The 25,459-nt window shown below is 37.4% G+C and overlaps 2 protein-coding genes across 4 annotated transcripts; both read right to left on the reverse strand.

Moving 5' to 3' along the window:
- Nucleotides 1–8,305: 8,305 nt before the first annotated feature.
- LOC107808467 (26S proteasome non-ATPase regulatory subunit 12 homolog A-like) lies at nucleotides 8,306–16,731 on the reverse strand. Its single transcript, XM_016633000.2, has 11 exons — nucleotides 16,595–16,731; nucleotides 16,303–16,497; nucleotides 15,121–15,228; nucleotides 14,938–15,042; nucleotides 14,722–14,778; nucleotides 14,445–14,641; nucleotides 12,794–12,893; nucleotides 11,129–11,241; nucleotides 9,985–10,138; nucleotides 9,823–9,900; nucleotides 8,306–8,791 (listed from the first exon to the last, which is right to left on the reverse strand). Exons 1-11 carry the CDS (start codon nucleotides 16,595–16,597, stop codon nucleotides 8,570–8,572), a joined length of 1,332 nt encoding a protein of 443 aa, XP_016488486.1. The 5' UTR covers nucleotides 16,598–16,731; the 3' UTR covers nucleotides 8,306–8,569.
- A 734-nt stretch (nucleotides 16,732–17,465) lies between these two features.
- LOC107808465 (protein S-acyltransferase 8) lies at nucleotides 17,466–21,895 on the reverse strand. 3 transcript variants are annotated; one of them, XM_016632996.2, is made up of 5 exons: nucleotides 21,665–21,895; nucleotides 19,829–20,014; nucleotides 18,858–19,148; nucleotides 18,372–18,515; nucleotides 17,466–18,180 (listed from the first exon to the last, which is right to left on the reverse strand). In XM_016632996.2, exons 1-5 carry the CDS (start codon nucleotides 21,707–21,709, stop codon nucleotides 17,767–17,769), a joined length of 1,080 nt encoding a protein of 359 aa, XP_016488482.1. In that variant the 5' UTR covers nucleotides 21,710–21,895; the 3' UTR covers nucleotides 17,466–17,766. The 3 variants fall into 3 exon arrangements, with proteins under 3 accessions (XP_016488482.1, XP_016488481.1, XP_016488483.1); XM_016632995.2 differs by having other exon boundaries at nucleotides 18,372–18,602; XM_016632997.2 differs by lacking the exon at nucleotides 21,665–21,895 and adding an exon at nucleotides 20,337–20,417 and having other exon boundaries at nucleotides 18,372–18,602.
- Nucleotides 21,896–25,459: the final 3,564 nt, after the last annotated feature.

A 25,459-nucleotide genomic window follows, 5' to 3' on the forward strand; every position in this document is an offset into this window, starting at 1 on the left:
TGATCGGTCTAGCTGAGCAAGGTCCACTTTTCCTATTATGCTAATTTTGTTGGGATATATCTTGAGCGAGAGCTTATAAAGTGAGAGTTATTTCTGGAAATTTCTTCTGGTAACAAAGAAGAATATAAAAAGACGATGATTGATGATGATGAAACGAATATCAGAACAATGTATCTTTCATCTTAGTTTATGTGACAATATTTGGTAGGGTACTAAACCTCATGGTTTCAAATCCGTGGACTATAGCACACGAACACATGGGAATCGTGCTAAATTCCTGTTTTACGACCCTAAAATACCAAAAAACGAGGAACGATCATGGCGAAGCGGTGACTATTGTTCATTAGGTCATTTTGTATGGTCCTGCAAAATTTTAGGCGATTCAGAGCCGGTCGACCGAATTCATGCAGATGGCATGGAAGATAGCACACGAAAATTTGGGAATCATGCTGAATTCGTGTTTTATGGCCCTGAAATGCCAGAAACCAAGGAACAGTCATGGAGAAGATGACTATTGTTCATTAGGTCGTTTTTGATAGTCCATCAAAATTTTAGGCGATTCGGAGTCGGTCGCCCGAATTCATGTTGATGGCGTGGACTATAACATACGGAAATCTGGGAATCGTGCTCAATTCCTGTTTTATGACCCTGAAATGCCAAAAAAATAAGGAACGATCATGGTGAAGCTATGACGATTGTTCATTAGGTCATTTTTTATGGTTCCGCAAAATTTTAGGCGATTTAGAGTCGGTCGCCCGAATTTATGCAGATGTCGTGGACTATAGCACATGAAAATTTGAGAATCGTGCGGAATTCCTATTTTATGGCCCTAAAATGCAAAAAAGAGGAACGGTCATGGGGAAGCGATGATTATTGTTTATTAATTCGTTTTGATGGCCCCGCAAAATTTTAGGCGATTAGGAGACGGTCGCTCGAATCTATGCAGATGGCGTGGACCATAGTACACGAAAATCTGAGAATCGTGCTAAATTCCTCTTTTATAGCCCTAAAATGCCAAAAAACGAGGAGCGGTATTGGCGAAATAAAAACGATTGTTCATTTGGTCGTTTTGATGGTCCCGTAAAATTTTAGGCGATTCTGACCCGGTTTCCCGAATTCATGCAGATGTCGTGGAATATAGCACACGAAAATGAGGGAATCATGCTGAATTCATGATTTATAGCCCTAAAATACTAAAAAATGAGGAACGGTCAAGGCGAAGCAATGACAATTATTCATTAGGTCTTTTTCTGGTCCCGCAAAGTTTTAGGTGATTCGAAACCGATCGCCCGAATTCATACAAATGGTGTAAACTATAACACACAAAAATCTGGGAATCGTGCTGAATTCTTAATTCATGGCGTTAAAATGTCAAAAAATGAGGAACGGTCATGGCGAAGCAATTTTCATTAGGTTTTCTTTTATGGTCCCGCAATATTTTAGGCGATTCGGAGCCGGTCGCTCGAATTCATGCAGATAGCATAGACTATAGCACACGAAAATTTGGAAATCGTGTTGAATTCGTGATTTATGGCTCTAAAATGCCAAAAAAAGAGGAACAATCATTGCGAAGCGATGAATATTGTTTATTAGGTCATTTTTTATGGCCCCGCAAAATTTTAGGCTATTCGGAATCGGTCGTCTGCATTCATGCAGATGTCTTGGACTATAGCATATGAATATCCGAAAATCGTATTAAATTCCTATTTTATGGCTCTAAACGCTAAAAACTGAGGAGCGATCATGGCGAAACAATGAATATTGTTCATTACGTTATTTTTAATAATCCCGCAAAATTTTAGGCGATTTGGAGTTGGTCACCGAATTCATGCACATGGCTTGGACTACAACGCACGAAAATATGAGAATCATGCTGAATTCCTGTTTTATGGCCCTAAAATGTCAAAAATGAGGAACGGTCATGGTGAAGCGATGACTATTATTCATTAGGTCGTTTTTATGGTCTCGCAAAATTTTAGGCGATTCGGAGCTGGTCACCCGAATTCATGCAGATGGCATGGACTTAGACCACGAAAATCTAGGGATGGTACTGAATCATATTTTATGGCCCTAAAATGTCAAAAAATAAGGAATAGTCAAGGCGAAACGATGACTATTCATTAGATCATTTTTATGGCCGCGAAAATTTTTAGGCTATTTGAAGTTGGTCGTCTGAATTCATGTAGATGGCGTGGACTGTAGCACCCGAAAAATTGAGAATCGTGTTGAATTCCTCTTTTGTGGCCCTAAATGCAAAAATAAAATGAGGAATAGTTACGGCAAAGCGATGATTATTGTTTATTAGGTTATTTTTTATGGTCCCGTAAAATTTTAGGCGATTCGAAGTCGGTCACCCGAATTTATGCAGATGTCGTGAATATAGCACATGATAATCTGGGAATCGTGCTGCATTCCTATTTTATGGCCTTAAAATACAAAAAAACAAGGAACGATCGTGACGAAGCAATGACTATTGTTCATTAAGCCATTTTATGGTCCCACCAAAATTTTAGGTGCTTCAGAGCCGGTCTGCCGAATTCATGCAGATGGCTTGCAATTTGCATAGTGATCGGTCGCAAGGTCCACTTTTCCTATTCTGCTAATTTTGTTGGGATATATCTTGAGTGAGAGCTTATAAAGTGAGAGTTATTTCTGGAAATTTCTTCTGGTAACAAAGAAGAATATAAAAAGACGATGATTGATGATGATGAAACGAATATCAGAACAATGTATATTTCATCTTAGTTTATGTGACAATATTTGGTAGGGTACTAAACCTCATGGTTTCAAATCCGTCAACTATACCACACGAACACATGGGAATCGTGCTAAATTCCTGTTTTACGACCCTAAAATACCAAAAAACGAGTAACGATCATGGCGAAGCGGTGACTATTGTTCATTAGGTCATTTTGTATGGTCCCGCAAAATTTTAGGCGATTCAGAGCCGTTCGACCGAATTCATACAGATGGCGTGGAATATAGCACACAGAAATTTGGGAATCATGCTGAATTCGTATTTTATGGCCCTGAAATGCCAAAAAATAAGGAACGGTCATGGAGAAGCGATGACTATTGTTCATTAAGTCATTTTTGATAGTCCATCAAAATTTTAGGCGATTCGGAGTCGGTCGCCCGATTTCATGTTGATGACGTGGACTATAACACGCGAAAATCTGGGAATCATGCTCAATTCCTGTTTTATGGCCCTGAAATGCCAAAAAAAAAAAAAGGAACGATCATGGTAAAGCGATGACGATTGTTCATTAGGTCATTTTTTATGGTTCCGCAAAATTTTAGGCGATTCAGAGTCGGTCGCCCGAATTCATGCAGATGTCGTGGACTATAGCACATAAAAATTTGAGAATCGTTCGAAATTCCTGTTTTATAGCCCTAAAATGCAAAAAAGAGGAACGGTCATGGGGAAGCGATGATTATTGTTTATTAAGTCGTTTTGATGGCCCCACAAAATTTTAGGCGATTAGGAGATGGTCGCTCGAATCTATGCAGATGGCGTGGACTATAATACACGAAAATCTGAGAATCGTGCTAAATTCCTCTTTTATAGCCTAAAATGCCAAAAAACGAGGAGCGATATTGGCGAAATGAAAACGATTGTTCATTAGGTCGTTTTGATGGTCCCGTAAAATTTTAGGTGATTCTGACCTGGTTACCCGAATTCATGCAGATGTCGTGGAATATAGCACACGAAAATGAGGGAATCATGCTGAATTCCTGATTTATAGCCCTAAAATACCAAAAAATGAGGAACGGTCAAGGCGAAGCAATGACAATTATTCATTAGGTCTTTTTCTGGTCCCGCAAAGTTTTAGATGATTCGAAGTCGATCGCCCGAATTCATACAAATGGTATGAACTATAGCACACAAAAATCTGGGAATCGTGCTGAATTCTTAATTCATGGCGTTAAAATGCCAATAAATGAGGAACGGTCATGGTGAAGTGATTTTCATTAGGTTTTCTTTTATGGTCCCGCAATATTTTAGGCGATTTGGAGCCGGTTGCTCGAATTCATGTAGATAGCATATACTATAGCACATGAAAATTTGGGAATCGTGTTGAATTCCTGATTTATGGCCCTAAAATACCACAAATGAGGAACAATCATGCGAAGCGATGACTATTGTTTATTAGGTCATTTTTTATGGCCCCGCAAAATTTTAGGCTATTTGGAGTCGGTCGTCTAAATTCATGCAGATGTCTTAGACTATAGCATATGAATATCTGAAAACCGTGTTAAATTCCTATTTTATGGCCTTAAATGCTAAAAAATGAGGAGCGGTCATGGCTAAACAATGAATATTGTTCATTACGTTATTTTTAATGGTCCCGCAAAATTTTAGGCGATTTAGAGCTGGTCACCCGAATTCATGCAGATGGCTTGCACTACAATGCACGAAAATATGAGAATCATGCTGAATTCCTGTTTTATGGCCCTAAAATGCCAAAAATGAGGAACGGTCATGGTGAAGCGATGACTATTATTCATTAGGTCATTTTTATGGTTTCGTAAAATTTTAGGCGATTCGGAGCTGGTCACCCGAATTCATGCAGATGGCGTGGAGTTAGACCAAGAAAATCTGGGGATGGTACTGAATTCATGTTTTATGGACCTAAAATATCAAAAAATGAGGAATAGTCATGGCGAAACGATGACTATTCATTAGATCATTTTTATGGTCGCGAAAAATTTTAGGCTATTTGAAGTCGGTCGTCTAAATTCATTTAGATGGCGTGGACTGTAGCACCCTAAAAATTGAGAATCGTGTTGAATTCCTCTTTTGTAGCCCTAAATGCAAAAATAAAATGAGGAACAGTTACGGCGAGGCGATGACTATTGTTCATTAGGTCATTTTTTACGGTCCCGTAAAATTTTAGGCGATTCGAAGCCGGTCACCCGAATTTATACAGATGGCGTGAATATAGCACATGATAATCTGGGAATCGTGTTGCATTCCTATTTTATGGACTTAAAATACGGAAAAACGAGGAACGATCGTGACGAATCAATGACTATTGTTCATTAAGCCATTTTATGGTCCCACCAAAATTTTAGGTGCTTCAGAGCCGGTCGGCCGAATTCATGCAGATGGCATGGACTATAAAATATGAAAATCTAGGAATCGTGCTGAATTCTTATTTTATGGCCCTAAAATGCCAATAATAAGGAACGGTCATGGAGAAGCGATGACTATTTTTCATTGGGTCATTTTTATGGTCCCACAAAATATTAGGTGATTCGCAATCGGTCGCCCGAATTCATGCAGATGGTGTGGACTATAACACACGAAAAATTGGGAATCGCGTTGAATTTCTATTTTATGGCCCTAAATGCCAAAAATGAGGAACGGTCATGGCGAAGCGATGACTATTGTTTATTAGGTAGTTTTTTATGGTCCCGCAAAATTTTATGTGATTCGGAGCCGGTAGGCCAAATTCATGCAGTTGGTGTGGACGTTAACACATGATAATTAGGGAAATCATGCCAAATTCCTGTTTTATGGCCTTAAAATACCAAAAAATAAAAGAATGGTCATGACGAAGCAATGGCTATTGTTCATTTGGTCATTTTTTATGGTCCCGTAGAATTTTAGGAGATTCAGAGTCGGTCGCCCGAATTCATGCAAATGGCTTGGACTATAGTATATAATAATCTGGGAATCGTACTGAATTACTGTTTAATGTCCCTAAAATATCAAAAAATAAGGAACGGTCATGGAAAAGCGGTGGCCATTATTCATTAGGTATTTTTTATGGCCCCGCAAAATTTTAGATGATTCGGAGTCGGTCTCCCGAATTCATGCATATGTCGTGGACTATAACACAACAAAAAATTGGGAATCGTGCTGAATTCCTGTTTCATGGCCCTAAAATGCCAAAAAATGAGGAACGGTCATGGAGAAGCGATGATTATTGTTCATTAGGTCATTTTTATGGTCCCGCATCAATTTAGGCGATTCAGAGTCGTTCGCCGAATTCATGTAGATGGCATGGACTGTAGCACACAAAAATCTGGGAATCGTGCTGAATTCATATTTTATGGTCCTAAAATGCCAAAACACAAGGAACAATCATGGAAAAGCGATGGATATGTTTCATTAGGTCATTTTTTATGGTCCCGCAAAATTTTAGGCGATTCAAAGCCTGTCACCCGAAATCATGCAGATGGCGTGGATTATAGCACACGAAAATATGTGAATCGTGCTCAATTCCTGTTTTATGGTCTTAAAATGCCAAAAATGAGGAATTATCATGGAGAAGCGATGACTATTATTCATTAGGTCGTTTTTATTTGCCCCACAAAATTTTATGCGATTCGAGGCCAGTCGCCCGAGTTGACTATATATAGCACACGAAAAGCTGGAAATCGTGCTGAATTCCTGTTTTATGACCCTAAAATGCCAAAAAATTAGGAATGATCATGGTGAAGCGATGACTATTGTTCATTAAGTCATTTTTATTGTCCCGCAAAATTTTAGGCTATTCAGAGCCGGTCGCCCGAATTCATGCAGATTGCGTGGACTATATAGCACACGAAAATCTGGGAATCATGCTAAAATCCTGTTTTATAGCCCTAAAATGCCAAAAAATGATGAACATTCTTGGTGAAGCGATGACTACTGTTCATTAGGTCGATTTTATGATCTCATAAACTTTAAGGCGATTCAGAGCCGATCGCCTGATTCATGCAAGATGGCATGGACTGTAGCACACAAAAAATTGAAAATCGTGTCGTATTCCTGTTTTATGGCCCTAAAATACCAAAAAAAATGTGGTACGAACATGGAGGAAACGATGACTATTGTTCATCAGGTCGTTTTTTATGATCTCGCAAAATTTTAGGCGATTCAGAACGTGTTGCCCGAATTCATGCAGATTGCATGGAATATAACATACAAAAATCTGAGAATCGTGCTGAATTCCTGTTTATGGCCCTAGAATGCTAAAAAATGAGGAACGATCATGGCGAAACAGACTATTGTTCTTTAGGTCGCTTTTTATGGTCCCGCAAAATTTTAGGCGATTCAGAGCCGGTCGCCTAAATTCATGCAGATGGCACGGACAATAGCACACTCAAATATATGAATCGTGTTGAATTCTTATTTTATGGCCCTAAAATGCAAAAAAAAGGAGGAACGGTCATGGCGAAACGACTATTGTTCATTAGGTAATTTTTTCTGATCCCGCAAAAGTTTAGGTGATTCGAAGTCGGTCGTCCGAATTCATGTAAACGGCGTGAACTATAGCACACGAAAAGCTGGGAATCGTGTTGAATTCCTATTTTATGGCCGTAAATTGCCAAAAAACGAGGAACGGTCATGGCGAAGTAATGATTATTGTTCATTATGTTGCTTTTGTTGGTCCTTTAAAATTTTAGGCATTCATTAGGTCGTTTTTTATGGTCTCGCAAAATTTTAAGCGAATTGAAGTTGGTCGCCCGAATTCATGCAGATGGTATAGCACACGAGAAAACTAGAAATTGTGCCGAATTCCTGTTTATGGCTCTAAAATGCCAAAAAATGAGGAATGGTCATGACGAAGCGATGACTATTGTTCATTAGGTCGCTTTTGTTGGTCCTGTAAAATTTTAGGCGATTCGGAGTCGGTCTCCCGAATTCATGCAGATGTCGTGGACTATAACACAACAAAAAATTGGGAATCGTGTTGAATGCCTGTTTTATGGCTCATGACAAAGCGATGACTATTGTTCAATAGGTCATTTTTTATGGTCCCGCAAGATTATAAGTGATTCGAAACCGGTCGCCCGAATTCATGCAGATGGCACGGACTATAACACACAAAAATCTGAAAATCGTGCTGAATTCCTATTTTATAATCCTAAAATGCCAATAAACGAGATAACGGGTCTCATGAGTTTCAAACGAAGAGACATTAGTACAATAAAAAAACGACGGTACAGTTCTCATGCGTTTGCAAATTTGCATTATACATTAGAGAGGTTTCCTTGAATAATTTCAAACAGTTAAAAATGGAAACTTTTCAAACTTAACAACATTTTTTCTTGTAATAAATAAACTCTAAAGACGAATAACTGATCGCGACAACATAAATTAAAAACGGTTATCGAATGCACTCGTCAGTCGTCATCAAGTATTCTAATCTTGACAACATAGGAGATGATATATGCGTTAGCCACCAGAAACCAAAATCCGTAGTCACATGGAGGCACATGATTGACACCAAACATATAAAAAGCTGCATTTTTCTGATGCTCTGACCCTATTTGATGAATAACAGTAAATAAGTATTGAACCTGTGATCTCTTGGCATCAACGAAGAACGTTGTTGATCACAAATGAATAAAGTAACTGGACAAAACAAGAAAATACAAGACCATAAAAAGGTAAATGCAGTTAACAAGTCAAAGCTCAGGAGCCGACGAAGGAAAGCAGGGAAGGAGGATCAACACCATGAGTTTCTTTCCCCCCTGCACGTCTCAAAGTGGGTGGGGCAGGTTGCAAACGATTTCAAGCCCCCTGATCGCAATTACCACAACTGATGAGCTACATATAGAGTCCTCCACTACTTCAAGCCCTTATCGTTGCAGCTTTGTGCACCATATTTTCCTTGTGGATTTGGTGACAACTCTTCTCAACAAGATCAAGCAGCTTCTCCAAATTAAAAGCCCAGGAATTTAAAATGTCATTGCTGTCTTTTGATGGTTGAAAACAGACGATACCCACAGGTCTGTCGATCTTTGCTACCAGTGCTTTTGATACAACCATTTCTGAAAGGTGCTTTTCAGCGTCCTGAGATGAGAGAACAAAAGATGCGTAAAATCAGAAGAACCATGTTATAAGTATGAGACACAATCTCAATGGATCAGAAGAATGAAGAGGGAACATGTAAACAATGTTCTAAATAACATTGAAGAAAAAAGGCGGGGCTTGGATGAACACACAATTTGATCAAGAAGATCGTACAGAACTTGATAACGGACATGCACACACAATTTGATCAAGCCATGAAATAGTAACTTAGGCAGCCGGATCATAGTTTTTACTTCCTAAACCACTTCATACTAACTAACTACACCAGCAGAATTAACTGTCAATGGTGCTTTTGGGTTACTATTGACATAAATACAAAGGTGGTCTCCAATTTGAGAGCTTGTAGTAGCTACTATACTGATTCATGTCAATATTGTTTATTATTCTTAACTCAAAGATATTTTTACCTTTTTACATTTTACGTCTTGAAGGAGCACAATTAACGTGCTAGCCATGAGTTACAAAAGCTAGAGATGTATGCTACTACACACCGCTTTTTCAAGAAACAATGACACGGTTGCATGCTAGTTGTTGTGGCCCGGGGGATGGGGGGTTATTTAAATTTTAGCTCTTGAAGCCTCAGTCTTCACTTAAAATAAGTTTTTTATAGCCTGGAAAAAAAGTTAAATCCCTACAAACTTTGAAGTAGAGAATCCTTCTTTTAAAAAAAAAAAAAATGGCAATGAGAATCTAGAGAATTTTTTCCTATATTTCAATATTAAAATTTGTACAAGGAAAATCTTCTGTGCTGGAAAGCAATAAGTTGCTAAAGATGTGCTATATTCTTTTACAAGGTAAGAGTTTATTAATGAAGGTACCAATATGGTACAAGTTACAAAATTCCAGCATCTAACACAAAAATGGCAACTACATATCTTCTATCTCTTCTAATAATTCCACGTATTGCTCCATATTTTCTATAGTACTTCTTTTACAACCAAAAAATACAGACTCAAAGGATAACTGTTCTCTAAAGATGTGATCTGTAATTTGGAAGAGTGAGTACCAACCTGAATAGAAAGGCACAATAAATCTGCTAATCTCTTCAAAGTTATCCTCGAGTAGTATTTTGAGACAACAAGAATGTTCTGCAAGGAAATAGTAATAGGAAAAATGAATCAATAGAAAGTATAAAACGAAGGAAAATGGAGAATTGCAGCATAGCGTAGTACATGCTCTATAACTCTCAGTCTGAGATCTTCAGCTGCCTTGTCACCCAAAGATCCACCAAGCATATTCTTTTCATTTTCAAACTCATCCTTGAAAGTATTCCATAATGATGTCCACTGAATGACCTCCATGGTAATTAATTGTTTCAGAAGCAGCCTAAAACAAAAGAAAAGGCACCTTAGACCCAAACTGTTTGCCTACAACAGCAGAAGGATGGAAAATAATTGTCAACTTTTCTATCGAAGTTACCCCATAAAAGATGAGAATAATTTCCAACAATTTCTCTTATTATTATGCCAACTTCAAGATTTATAAATTGAAAAAGACTGGAGCACGCTGCCAAGAGTATCAAAGCCTTAATATTTTCCTTTAATATTTCTACTTGGAAGCATTGGTTTCAGAATCTATGTTAATTAAGATAAACACCTTGATCATTGAATTGCAATGATCTTTTATTGATGCGAGTTCTAAAAGTTCATCAAGAGCAGCCTCGCCACTCATTTCATTGCCACACTATATACACTGCATATATGGCTAATAAATCCAAAATCATTTCTGATTAAGAAAATCCAAAAGACTACTTGATATTTTTTTTTACAATTTTTAATTAAAAACATAAGTTCAGAAACTAAACATTGTTAATTTAGAAAAATATTTGAATTATGATAATTACCTTTTGATGTTTGTGAAAAAATGATGTTTCAATGAAGAAGCAGCCTCATAAAAGAACCATGTTCTTGAAGTCCATCTCAAAGCAGCCTCACCATTCAACTTATTACATACATATACATTAGAAGTTATATCAAACATGTAACCTATTGCATTTGTATCTAAACTCTTTCTATAAGGCAAGTTTGCATCTAATCTTTAATAAGGATTCAAGTTATTATGAAACTCATACCTAACTTGCATAAAGAGAACATAAGTTAAATCATGGGTTTCCTTCTCAATTCTATTACAAAGTACTTTATTACCAAATGGTCCGTTGATACAAGAGCAGGGTATATTTTCCAGAGAGGGTGCTGAAGATGGTTGGCAAATATTGAAGAAAGCTTTCTCCACAACCTCTTACAGACAAATGAAAGCTAATTGTTTATCCTCAGCTTCATAAACATAAGAGTTCAAGTTTCAATTTTAAAGACAAACCTGAAATGAGGGATCTCTGAAAGATTCTTGTCCTCCAAAGTTGCGTTATGAAGGCTTGACTGCATAGGATCATGAGGTGACAGCACCAAGTACCAGCAAATTTTCCTCAACACCTACAAATTATAGAAGAGGAATTCAGCATGCTTGTGGGGCAACCAAGTATCATTATATATTTGCGTCCCTGCTTTTGAAGAAGTCGCCCTGCTTTTGAAGAAGTCAGGTAGCATTAACTCATTTAATCAAAAAGTTCTTTTGCTTCTTTTCTGTCAAACATGAAACAAATATCTAGTTATTCTTGCAATTATTCCTTCTTCCAACATTTCGAAACAAAAAATGCAACCAGTCAAGCTCCTATTGACATACATTATCTCACCACTCTGAGTTGGAAATGCTTAAGATTTCAAAGATCATCATGTTCCCGTTAAGTTTTGAACTTATAGGATATATCCATCATACAACACATTTTTCTCCTGACATACCAGCAAGCCAAAATTACTTATAGCATGTTTGGCCAAGCTTCTCAAGAGGCCAAAAGTGCTTTTTTTCTCAAAAGCACTTTTTTTTTCCTAACTTGAGGTGTTTGGCCAAGCTTTTTTGGGGGAAAAAATGCTTTTGGGAAGAAGCAGAAGCAGTTTCTGAGAAGCAGAAAAAAGTAGCTTCTTCCCAAAAGCAGAAGCAGTTTTGACTTTTCTTCTTATCAAAAATACCCTTAACAAAATATAGTATATACCAAAATAACCGTTAAACCTAATACTTAGGATATTAATGTATAAATATTTCTTATTATTTTTAGGATAGCTTTCTAATATATAGTGACTTTAGGGGTGAATGCGTTTATATTTGTTGAATGATTTTTAATATATTTAACTTATATTAAAAGAATTAAGCACTATTAAATTTTATTTTCATATTTTACTTAAATAAAATGAAAAGATTTAATTATTGCATGTAATAACAAATTTTTAAGATTATTTATTTACTTATAATATTAACTATTAAGTAAATTTATTCATGTCTTTATTCGTAATTTGATACTTAAAAGCACTTTCTGAAAAGCTTGGCCAAACACAAATTATTGCTCAAAAGTGCTTTTTAGAGTGATTAGCCAAACACAAACTGCTTCTCTCCGAAAGTATTTTTTTCAAAAGCACTTCTCAACTGATTTCTCCTGCTTGGCCAAACATGCTATTAATCACAAAGGGATGGACTTGAGCAAGCATATAATAGTGTTCTATTCTTTTTAGTTTTTATTACTTTTTACCATGTGATTTTCTTCCTCACAAATGAGAAGGATTTCTACTCTTTCTTCCTTAGATCAAAAGGAAAAAGACTACCTGCACTTTCTCAACTCATTAGTATCTAATAGAGCTGATACCAAAGGAAAAACTTTCACTTTCTTCTTTACAAAATTAATCCCCCCCCCCCCCCCCCCCAAAAAAAAGAAGCTCTATCGAGTAAATACTATAATATTCAACACCATCTTTTACTTGTGACACCAATGTTCCAATTGGAATTAGTATTGTAAATGACGGTAACTGTTGCACGAACGTTGATATTATAGATTAATTCTCTAGTTAAGATCTCCTATTCAGGAACGCAACACTGCACATGCATTACACCGTGTACTATAACTAGCATCCAACAATATAAATGAGCTAGACTTACTGGTATCCACTGTTCTGGGTCTTGCTTTACAGAAGGGATCTCATATATGGCCTTGTAACAGCGACATATCTCAAGGTAATCATTGCTATGAAAGTAATACCTGCAGCACAGGATAAAAGAATGACTGACAAGTGACAAGTTTAAGACGAAACAAATGCAAAGCAAGGTTCCAGATGCAACAACTCCATCTCCCATTTTCCTAGAAGTGTTTACAGTAATCTTATAGTACATAACTAAGTGAGTTCTTTCAGGCTCTAGAATCGACAAAACCTATAAATCAAAGAAAATCAGGTGCAAACTGCAATCAAGTGCTGGCCACAGTGGGCACCACTCGAACATAAAACTCTTCGCTGAAGAGCATGGACTTAAGTCTATGATGCGACGCATGACTCAAGTTTTAATGGAATTTCCCAATTCAAATACAGGTGCCTGAGCTTTAAAAGAGCATTATCTTATCTAGGTCACAATGGCAGATACAACAGCTTATACTATTCTCATGTAGTATAGTTCGCTCTTGGCCACTTTCTATCTTCTCACAATATAGTCAATCTTTCTCTGGATTGAGAGGTTTCCCTTCAGGTTAGCATGGATCAAGACTCTTAATTAATTCAGATTCTGGCGGGGAAGTGGTCCCCGCTCAAGCATGAAACTCCGGTAAGGGAGTGATATGGTCTGCGATAAGAAGCATGACTTTGATTTTAAAAGGAATTTCCCACTTCAAACCCGAGTAAGCAACTCAAGTGCCTGAATTGTAGTAAAGAGATTACATGATCTTAACTAGGCCATATAGGTAGATAGAACTGCTGAAGACCTCTATAGATTATAATTTCCATTAAGTATGTTACAACCATATGCAGCTTGTGCACAATCACGCGCATGCAAAGCAGCAAAATGGTGGGGGGGAGGGAGAAGAAAGAGAGACCCTACTATAAATATTGTTTTAGCATACGCAAAATAATTATTCGCCACTGCTAAAAAGGATGTTAGAGTCCACATAACAACTGTCTAGCATTCAAAATCCAATGACAAACTTTTTGGAAGGAAAAAGCGAGTATAGAAGAAACTATAATTGACCTTCTAACAACTAAGCATTCAAGTCCCAATGCAATCTTACATTGAGTTCAATCAATATCTCAACCAACTACACTTCCATCCCAAACTAGCTGGGATCGGTAATGAGACATTTTTCAAACGGATCATTTCATTACTGGTATTGAAAGTCCATTCATTACAAAAACCAATCTCGAAAGACAACAAAGGAAAACTATAGCTCAGATACACAGATCTGGTATCAGGTAAGCGTGATATCACAAGTATGAATATTATCTCTTTGGTGGAAAATCCAAGACTTTCGTGTATAAGCAGGCTAAATAAGCATCCTTTTAGTAGCACAGAACAGTTGATAACAGCAGTAAGTTCTACTCAGTATCATTGCCAAATGCCTGCCACCATAAGGATGATTAACTAAAAGAAGCACAAGTAGTTCAAATTCATTTAAAAGACAAACCCAATAAGATGCAAAATGTGCACAACCAGAATGTTTCACGAGAATGCACATTTTAACCACATTCAATTGTAAAATGAACATGAACTTGAAAAGTAAGATAAAATAACTTGAGGTACAATCAGTGAAGAAGCATAATCCACGGACCTAATCATTAATTCATAGTAGATTCGCTTCAACTCTAACAGTGATGGAATATCTGGTGCAGGCTCTTCGACCACATTTTCACCTTCTTTTGGTTTCTTCTTTTCTTTGGAAGGATCAGCTTCAAACACTTTGGGATTGATCTTTCTAGAGAGTATTTGTGCACGAACATAATCTTTACGATCTAAACAGAGACGCACCTGCAGAGTTCAGCATTAGATAATTAGCCCAAAGCCACGCTTCAGTTTTCACTAGAAAGTAAAGGATTAGCAAGACATACTTGTTCAAGAATAAAAGCTATCTTCTCTGTTTTTGCCATTGCCCCAAAAGTTTCAACCTGTCAGCCAATACACCCAGAGATGGTTAACATTGCAAGTAACTAATCCAAAAGGCTTCTTTCAGAAGGAAAAAAGGGACTGTTCTGTTCAATTTAATACTGATTACTAGAAGCAAAAAGAGCTAGAAGTCACCAAGGAGAAGGTCAACAAATACTGACCGCCACTTCTTGCATCAAATCGGCAGCGTCATCTATGAGTTTTTGGTCTTCTTTAATCTTCGCAAGTTTCTTAATCAATCGTGCTCTCTCAATTTCAACATATATCTACATGCAAGATCAAAGTTCCTCAGTGAGAGAGAAAGAAAAAAGGTAACTGAAGTGTTCTAAATGAAAAAGACTTACCTTTCCTGCAGACACATTGTTCAGGGTCTTGATGAGTTCTATCTTAGTATCAAGATCTGGTGTCTGGTCAATATATTGCATCGCTTGTTGGACCATAGCCTGTACTGCCTGCACAAGTCCAAAGAAACCACTATACAAAATCACCATGCAGTTTTAGTAGGAAAAACAAATCCATAAGATCATCCTACACACGATATGCCTTCACAATTTTCTATTAACAGTTGATAGTTCTACACACAATATGCTATGTAAAGAAAAAGCCTACCTAGATAAGTACTTCCTAAAGCAATGGAGTAGGAGCATATATTCAATTGTACCATGGTAGTAGCCAAGCACAACCCAAGCATCCAAATACCTATACATGTAGCCACATTACACATGAACTCATGCAGATGATGAGTGAATTATATAAAAGGAAGATCCTCTCTTCCTCCCACCAAATGCATATGACTTTTATTGATTATTTCTGAAGGTAAGTGAACAAACATTAGAAAGCACCAATAAGGTGCAACCCAAATTTTACTAAAGAAGTCTACATCGGAGACCATAATCACTGCATACCACAATCAATCCCTCTGCTATAAAAATCTTTGGGCACCATGGAAAAGATAGCTTCGAAATTCTAGAGGATTAATTGAGTCACGTGAAGATGCAGAATCAAAAAGAACTCATTTATTCGTCTTATTTATTATTATTTATATGAATAACTTGTTTATTTTATATATTTATATATTAAATATTACTTAATGTGTTAGATAAATTGATATTAGCGGTGGGGTCTTACTAACACTTCTTCAGAAAATCTTTATATTTACATAGTATGGTCTCCCAGATTGTATTTTCCATATTTTGTATTCTATTCATACTTTATGTTTCTCTGTTTCACTGCTGCTTTATTGAGCTTTAATTCACTTCCACTTGATGTCTTTGTCTCTAATGAATGAAACTAAACTCATACAAAATTTCAGCACAAAATATTACCTGAAAACAACAAGGATACAAACAAAAGCCGTCAAACCATCTAGTACAATAATTGATTAGCTTCGAAGTTTAAAAAGAGAGAATAAACAGGTGCTTTCATTATACTAATCATCAAAAGTTTTTCTTTTTCTTTTTCTTCTTAAACTCCGAGCCCAGTCAATCAACATGATCTAAATTAGAACGAAGAGAGTAATAATTTACCTGTTTCAATTGACCACGACGCTTAGACAAGAGAACAATCTGCTCATTAAGTATTGTCCAAGCGCGAGCTTCAAAGCAGAGCTGAAGAATATCGGTGGCCGCTTTCCTCGTACCCGCAACATCGCCAGCTTGTCTCATTTGCTTCTCTACATTCAACAGTGCCTCTATTTGCGCTTCCAATTTCCCATCACCTTCCTGAAAATTGAGCAATAAAATTACACTCAATGTGACAAAATAAGATCTGAAATCGAGTAGAGAAATTGAGGAATTTAAGTGCAGAATAGAGGATTACCATTTTTGAATTCGAGTTCGGGTACTTGATTGAGATCGTTGCAGAACCCTAAGAGAGTGAGAAAGAGAGTATCGAGTGTTGAAGACGGTCTATTTTACTCTTTTGAGTCTTTATGCTTCTTTTTCTTTGTGTTTAGTATCTTTCTCCTTTCTTTCAATCTCGTTTACTTGTCGAAGGGGCTAGGATGTAATTAATATTTTATTTTTTTAATTTCTTTTAAATCTTTGTGTCTTATACAATTGAGAGACAAAGTTAGTGAGAGAATTTGTTTATGTTTGACAAGTGGAAATTACGAAAATAACAATAACAAACACAATGAAATCCAACACAGTGAGTTATGGGAATGAAGCGTGTGTGCAGACGTTACTCTTATCTAGTAAAAAGGCTATTTCTAATAAACCCTCGACAATGAAAATTATGAATTAAAATTCACTTGTCAAACAAAGACAATACTCATACATTTTGTGTTAGTTGTATGAGGCACAAAATAAAAAATAAATTAAAGAAAATAATATTATAAAGACTTTTTTTCAATTATGTGCAAATTAGTGCGGCGTCTAATTATCAAATATAGATATTATATAGTTTTTAACAATGGTGGAACAAGATCAGTTTGCCTAACACAATTAATCCATAAAACACTTGTTACTTTCTATCGACATAAACATTTGATAATTCTACTTACTAAAACATCATGAAATTAGCGCGTGTATTTCGAATAATTCGCACAAAGTGCCATACTTGTATTACTTAAGTTAGACACAAGTCAATAATATTTGGCTTGAAGCAGGCCGCACATCATCAATTTGTGACATTAAAGGCAGAGCCAGTGCTAAATTTCACAGTTATAACACATATAGGAAGAAGGGTAACAGGAAAAGAATGGTTACATGTATACATTTTCAAATGCCTTTGACATATGTTCCTAGTTCTTTCAAGAAATAATAACCAGCAAAAATATTATCGAAGTCAACAGATTATCTGTGTTTTGTGACAAAGCTGTTCTGTGCCTGCTCTCGTCCACGAAAACAGGTAGCACTCAAGATGCATTTTGATGGCTAGCCACCTAAATGTATCACATTTCAAATCTCGGAACTGTGACTGCAAAATCATTGCAGTAGATTTGGCTTTGACATGATGTTAATATCGGTTCAGTTCCCGTCACTTCTGCTTCACCAGCCAGAATGGCGACTCTCTGATCTGGACGAAAACTGTGACTCCAGACCAAATCCAAAGTCAAGCTCAGAACGACTTATAGGTGACCTGTCGCTTCCTCTACCTCGAATATCTCCAATGTCTTGAGAGTTACGTCGTTGGGATATCTTCATGAGATCTTCTCCAATCTCAAGATCTTCTTCTACCTTGACTCTTCTATCCCCATCAGAGGTATCAACTTCTGTTACTTGAATGTTTCCTACCTTGCTAGACTTTAATGCCTCTTCATGTACATATCCGCGGAAATTGTTTTTCGAAGGTTCTATCCTCGAGCAGAATACTTCAAGAAAATTGTTCGTGCAACCCCGGTCATACACATTGATCCTGTTATCTCCTCTTAGTCCTCTATGACGAAAGTTCTCATATGTGGTCTATAGGAAACAAATCAAAATCACGAATAGGAAAAAAGGAAAGAAAAAGAGCACATTGATATGAAATTAATTTTCTGATCTGCAATCGACAGCCTCAAAAAATTTAATCTTATGAAAAGTTAATTATTGTTGTACACTAAAGCAAATCAGAACTAAATTATATATTGACATAAGAGGTGTAAAAGACTAACCTGATTTCGACATATGAGATACAAATGGAAGCCAGTGAGACCCCCAACAAACCACAGCGAAACAAAACAATACGCCATCAGTGCCACTGATGCAGGCGATACTTTAATAGCCTTCCAAATAGTTCCATAATCATCCACAAGAAGCTTAAGATACAATGCCGACATGGAAAAGACGTAAATACAGAGGAGAGCAGTTGAAGAAACAAATAGGAAGAAGCAACGATAGTTGCGCTGTACACCAAAAAAGAAACAAACGAGTCTCAAGAGGCAGTGAAGGAGCAGCTAAAAGTAGAAAGGTGAAGTTCTATCTCATAGACCTTTCATTTACAACCACGTAAACAACTGATACAAAACAAACAGCGAAAGCGTACTACATTTTTCTCCTTAAGAAACCATAAAAGTAGTTTTAAAAAGAAAAGGAATAAAAAGTGGAATCACAAAAGAACCTTAAGAAAAGAATAGCTGTAAAGAAGGAAGATCCATTACCTTTCCAATGCATTGACCCACCCAAGGGCAATGGTGATCAAACCGCTCCACACAGTTATCACATACTGAGCAATGAGAGCATCTTGGTGGACGATACAACATGCATGTTTCACAATATTTAACTCTCACCGGCAGACCATTGACTAGGATTTGTTTGGTGCGAGGCAAAGGTTTCCCACCAGCTTCATTGGAAGCTGAAGAATCATAACCTAACACTTCCTCTGGAGGATGAGAATTACGTGGAACAACGCCAGGATCCTTAGTTGATGTTGCAAATAGAAGCAAGAAGACCTATTGCCAGCACGATGTCAAGACTATGAATTACTAATAAAACAACAGAAGAAAGCACAATGGCACTAGGGGACTGCAGCTACAAATGTACTAACTAAAGTGTTTGTTCTTTGTAAAAGCTTAAGCTTTTAGATGAGATGTCACACAGTTCAACATGGTATCGGAGTAGGCAAGAGGTTTTGTGTTAAATCTCACCACCACCTAAAAAAACAAAAAGAAATATTTCCACATGTTTGGTCCATGAAAAAGAATCTGGCCCAGACATGAGGGTGTGTGTTTAGATATAATATACAACAACAACAACAACAACCCAGTGTAGTCCCACTAGTGAGGTCTGGAGAGGATAGAGTGCACGCAGACTTTACCCCTACCTTCAAGAAGACAGAGAGGCTGTTTCCGGTAGACACACGGCTCAGGAAAGGTAAAAGAAGGACAACAACAAGCATACCACTCGGAAAACCGAAGTGAAAATACAAAACTAACATTAGGTACTGTAATCAGAAAGCCGAAACGAAAGCAACAACAAGTTTAGATATAATATAATTAAGTAATTTAAAGTGTGATGGTCACACAGTTTAACAATATCTGCGCAGAAAGTAAGAAGGAAATGAAGTATTTAGCCAAACTTTGCCCCACAAACTATAGGATATTACAGGCCAAATAAAGGGAAGTGAACTAACATAGATTGTGAAGACAATTGCTAAGACCATAATTGCATATCCTGTACTTCCTGTTGAGAATTCGTGAACAAGATTTCTTGCAACAAATACGCAAAATGTAACAACAGGGACAAGGATAAGCGTAAAGGTGACGATCAGTGACTTAGCATCTGGTCCGAATATCAGCCTCCCATCAAATAAGAATTTCTGCAGATTACAAACATTACCCAAAAACAAAAGTTAAATGCCAACACAACATCAGAGAAGAATAAATCCTATAATGGCATCTCATGCCAAATAATAACATCAACAAACTAGTGAGTGCCAAGTGAAGCATTGGTGAAGCCGACTGCCTTAAGTTTTCCATGATAGGTTCTAAACATTTACCTTTTTTTTTTTTGATAAGGTAAAAAGGTTCTAAACATTTACTTTGTGTTGTTGTTTCTAGTTTTAGTTCTTTTGACTTCAAAACCACACCCATTCAATATTCAAATTAAGTCAAGGTTAACATAATTTCGGTAATTGATACCTAGTCAAGGTTACCATGTGCGATTGCAGTTCACCTATGCGTAGAAAATCCACGACAGTGTCAAATTGTTCATTAAAACAATAAACCTAAATAACTAACTGAAACGATAGCATTACTACTAATACATCATCATCCCATCAACAAGCAAGAAACAATATGTAAGACGCCAAAATCCTTAAGCTCAAACATGTGATAAACCCAATACAACTAATCCAGCAATCCAAAAGACCAAATTTTCATATCTTGTCCAAGACCGGTGATTAAAGCGAAAAAAAACCCAGGTCAAATTCCGCTTAAGTAAACCAAATTATAGACTTTAAGCACAATATAAGGACAGCCAATTAACAATACCCTTCAGAAACCATTAGCTACTTAAAAAAATTAAAGGATACTTTATATTAAGGCATACATGATCCTTAAGCTCAAACAAAATAATCAACTAATACAACTAAATCCAGCAACCCAACAAGACAAAATCTTTTTCCTTGTTGAAAGCTGGCAAGTAAAGCAACAAAAACCCAGTTTAAATTCTTCCAAATTAAAGTAGATAAAAAGGCAAACACAATGTATGCACATCAAATACTCATATCCCTAAAAACCCATTAGCTTACTACAAAAAAAATCAAGTATACTCTCTCCAATTTGCATAATCTTAAGCTCAAAAGAAATAAAGAACTAATACAACTCAACCCAGCACCCAAGGGTGTGTCCTAATAGTAGATGAGAACTATGAGGTCTCGCGTTCAAATCTGAGTAGAAGCAAAATAAGCTAGGTGATTTCTTCCCAAATGCCTAAACTTTGGTTGTCAAAGTTACCATATAGTTAGACAAATGCGGAGCTAGAATTTGAAATTTATGAGTTCGAAATTGTAGTTCCTTTAAGTTAATGGTGTCTAAATTAATTAATTATTACATATTTAATGGATTTCTTAAGACAAATAAAGAATTTGGACCAAAGCTATTGGGTTCGTACCCGTATTCCACATACTAGCTCCGCCCCTGCTGGTAGGAGATGGCACGTATGTGATGCAATAGTCGAGAAACGGGCAATGCCGAGAATTATAAAAAAAGTACAACTCAAACCAGCAACCCCCAACAAGCCAAATCTTCTTTTCTTGTTGAAGACAAGCAAGTAAAGCAACAAAAATCCAGATCAAGCTCCACAAAGTAAAACCAACCCATTGAGTTTTAACACAATATATGCGCACCAAATTAGTCATATTTTTAAAAAATAATGAGCTTAATTAGAAAGAAAATGAAAGAATACACTACATAACAGTTTGCATTATAATGTATACCATAAACATATGGACTAGAAAGAACCTTACATTGTTCCCTTTCCAAGACTGGAACACTCTCTTGGGTTTGGCCATGAAATAATGATTCTTGTTTTAGTTACTTTACTAAAACTGGAAGAAGAATAGAAGTTGGGGGGAAAAATGAACAGAATTTGGAATTCTTTGTTTTCATTTTTATTTTATTTTATTTTTTGCTCTTTCATTCTTCTTTTTCAACTTTGGTGCATACAAATTCGTGTCAAAATGGCGGTCTACGGTTCAAAATGCGGTGGATTTAATCATGGTTATATGGCTTTTCCTTTCTCTCTTTTTTTTCTTTATTTCTTTGCTTTTCTTCTGTCGGCCCTTTCTTTTTCATATGCTTTTTCTTTTGTTTTTCTTAATCTAATGACTAATGTGCGAACCTTAGTTTTTTTTCCTAAAGAACGAATATCGCATCTAATGTATTGTACGACTTTAAATAACTAATTACAGACTTCTTTATATATAATAATCATTCATCATAATATATGTTTTCTATAATATTATTATTTCGATATAACAACCAAAAAAGTCCGGAATAAATAAGACTGTTATAGAGAGATTTGACTGTACATAATTCTTTTAATAAAAACTACTCTATACGATTAAAATCGGGCCCACCCAATTTTGTTGTTTGACCGAGACCGAGAGTTTGCATCGAAAGACGACTTCGAAGTGGATCGGATTGAGGCACGAAGACAAGGTACCGAGATTGAGATTCGAAGCACCTGCCAAGATCGAGGCCGGCAGCAATCGAGACCAAACGAGACAGACATCGAGCAATACCGAAGATAGCGTAATAACGAAAAAGCGAGATATCCGCGACTGGTCGAAGATCATGGCAGAAATCTTGGAACGAGTCGAATCAAGAACGGTTGTTTAGTTAATCATGTGATTTCCTTCTGTAATTAGAATTGTACCATATATAGAATTCCTCTACTATATAAAGGGGGTTTCAACCATCTGTAGGGACAGCTGATAAAAAAGCAATATAATTTTCTTTCTCGCTCACACTCTTGTTCTTCAACTTATTGTGTTTTTATTGTCCTGGCATCAATCAGTTCGAGGATACTCTAACTCAAGGGTTGAGTTATACTCAAATAATGGTTTGATTTACTTTATTGTATAATTCTATCATTAATCTTCATATATTTCAATTGGTATTAAGTGAAATCACATAACCTTAAACCCACATTATAAGTTTAATTATTATCCAATTTTAAGGGTAAACAGTTTGGCGCCTACCGTGGGGCTAAGGATAATAGTGATTTCTTAATACTGATTACGATAACACACACTACTTTACGCTTGTTCTTGTAAGTGTTTTTATTTTTAGAAAAAAATATGTCAAACTCACAAACAACACCCACGCATGGTGACAACGGTTTCAAATTTCACGGAGAGAACGACAATATAGCCGCCCCAGGAATCGAGGTGCCTCAGGATGATCTCGAGGGAGTACCAATTGCAAACCCCATCGACGTCAGTTCACATAATGCCCTAAATACAAATTTGGGCGCTGATCCCGAAGGTAGCGTACGCAGGGAAGGTCGATCTCGTGGTCGAGGTACGCAGAGTGGAGGAGATGTTGGAGTCAGCCTCCAGTTGATATTTGAAATGTTATAGGCTCAACAAGCTGCTATAGCGCAATTACAAAATCAACATCGAGCGCCGAGTGGGGTAGAACCAGAAGTCGTCCACAGGACTGAGCCAGTGCCGGAAAGGTCGAATGCTAATGAATCAGGGACTGACCCCGTCATTATAAAAATGCTCGAGGAGCTCACTAAACGAATTGAAACGGGAGAAAAGAAAATTGAGGAAAATGACAAGAAAGTAGAGACATATAACTCTCGGGTTGACCAAATACTGGGGGCACCACCAATTTTAAAAGGTATGGACTCGAAAAAGTTCGTGCAGAAGCCGCTCCCCCCAAGTGCGGCTCCGAAGCCCATTCCGAAGAAATTTCGCATTCCGAAGATCCCTAAGTATAATAGGACAATCGATCCAAATGAGCATGTCACCTCCTATACATGTGCGATAAAAGGAAATGATTTAGAAGACGATGAGATCGAATCGGTTCTACTAAAGAAGTTTGGAGAAACTCTCTCGAAGGGGGCAGTGATATGGTATCACAATCTGCCACTTAATTCCATCAATTCCTTCACCATGCTTGCAGACTCTTTCGTAAAGGCACACGCCGGAGCAATAAAGGTTGTGACTAGGAAGTTGGACCTCTTCAAGGTAAAACAGAAAGATAAAGAAATGTTGAGGGAGTTCATATCTCGGTTTCAGATGGAACGCATGGAACTACCACCAGTTACAGACGATTGGGCTGTTCAAGCTTTTACTCAAGGTTTGAACTATCGGAGTTTGGTGGCCTCACTACAGCTAAAGCAGAATTTAATCGAATACCCAGCGGTGACCTAGGCCGATGTACATAATCGATACCAGTCGAAGATCAGGGTCGAGGATGATCAATTAGGGACCCCTTCTGGTTCCTCTTATCCGATCAGGCCCATTGGAAGAACTCAGAGAGATATCGATAGAGAACCTAGGTCGAACAGAGACCGATATCAACCATATAATGCAGATCATAGAAACAGCGGCCCAGGACGCAATCCCATCCGAAATGATCGAAGGAACGATCGAGGACAGAGCTCTCGAGGGCTCATGAGAAAAATGGTTTCGATAAACGTGTCGATCCCACAGAGGCACCACGATTATCAGAATACAACTTCATCATCGACGCATCAGGTATTGTGTCAGCCATTGGGAGAATCAAAGATATTAGATGGCCCAGGCCCCTACAGACCGATCCATCCCAAAGGAACCCCAATCAAATATGTAAATACCATGGTACGCATGGTCACATAACCGAAGACTGCAGATAACTAAGTGAGGAGGTGGCCCGTCTATTCAACGAGGGTCACCTTCGAGAGTTCTTGAGCGACCAAGATAAAAATTATTTTAGAGACAGAGATGCAGACAGGAAAAACGAGCAGGAAGAACCATAACACGCGATTCACATGATCGTTAGTGGGATCAATATTCCACAAGGGCCCATTTTCAAACGCACTAAGGTATCGATCACCAGGGGAAAAAGAACTCGAGACCATGTACCAGAAGGCACTTTATCATTCAACGATGAGGAAGCAGAAGGGATCTCACAACCCCACAATGATGCATTGGTAATCTCTATCCTTGTGAATAAAATTCAGGTTAAACGTGTAATAATTGATCCAGGAAGCTCGGCCAATATTATTCGATCGAGGGTTGTGGAGCAGCTCGCCTACAAGATCAGATTGTGCCCGCAGTTCGAGTTCTCAATGGTTCAACATGGCAAGCGAAACTACTAAAGGAGAAATCATTTTACCAGTAAATATAGTTGGGACTATTCAAGAAACCAAGTTCCATGTGATCGAAGGCGATATGAGATACAACGCCCTGTTCAGAAGACCCTGGATTCACAATATGAAGGCAGTCCCTTCAACACTTCACCAAATGCTGAAGTTCCCAACACCGAATGGAGTAAAAATGGTGTACGGTGAATAGCACGTTGTCAAAGAGATGTTTGCGGTTAACGAAGTGATACCGATATCGACACTTTCGTCAACAAAAGGATCGAAGTCCAAAGGAAAACATGAAGCTAAATAGCAACCACAGTTGCCGACCTCGACTCAATCGGAGAAGCAGGGAACGGACGAGGGCGATGACTATTGGATCCCTCGATCCTTCATAATCCCCGAGGATTTCGACGCCGCCAGATCGACGGTCGAGGAGCTGGAACAGGTCGTATTGATCGGG

The sequence above is a fragment of the Nicotiana tabacum genome, chromosome 23 (assembly GCF_000715075.1).
Source record: "Nicotiana tabacum cultivar K326 chromosome 23, ASM71507v2, whole genome shotgun sequence".
NCBI classification, from domain to species: Eukaryota; Viridiplantae; Streptophyta; class Magnoliopsida; order Solanales; family Solanaceae; genus Nicotiana; species Nicotiana tabacum.

Coding starts and splice junctions, on each gene's coding strand:
- LOC107808467 (XM_016633000.2), bottom strand. Junction 15,043..15,120: donor ACAATGTGTCTGCAGGAAAG/GTAAGTCTTTTT, acceptor TCTTGCATGTAG/ATATATGTTGAAATTGAGAG. Junction 10,139..11,128: donor TCAGAGATCCCTCATTTCAG/GTTTGTCTTTAA, acceptor CTTTTGTTTTAG/GCTGCTTCTGAAACAATTAA.
- LOC107808465 (XM_016632995.2), bottom strand. CDS start 21,709: ATGGCCAAACCCAAGAGAGTGTTCCAGTCTTGGAAAGGGAACAAT. Junction 20,015..21,664: donor AGTCTTGGAAAGGGAACAAT/GTAAGGTTCTTT, acceptor TGTAATCTGCAG/AAATTCTTATTTGATGGGAG. Junction 18,181..18,371: donor ATCTCATATGTCGAAATCAG/GTTAGTCTTTTA, acceptor TGTTTCCTATAG/ACCACATATGAGAACTTTCG.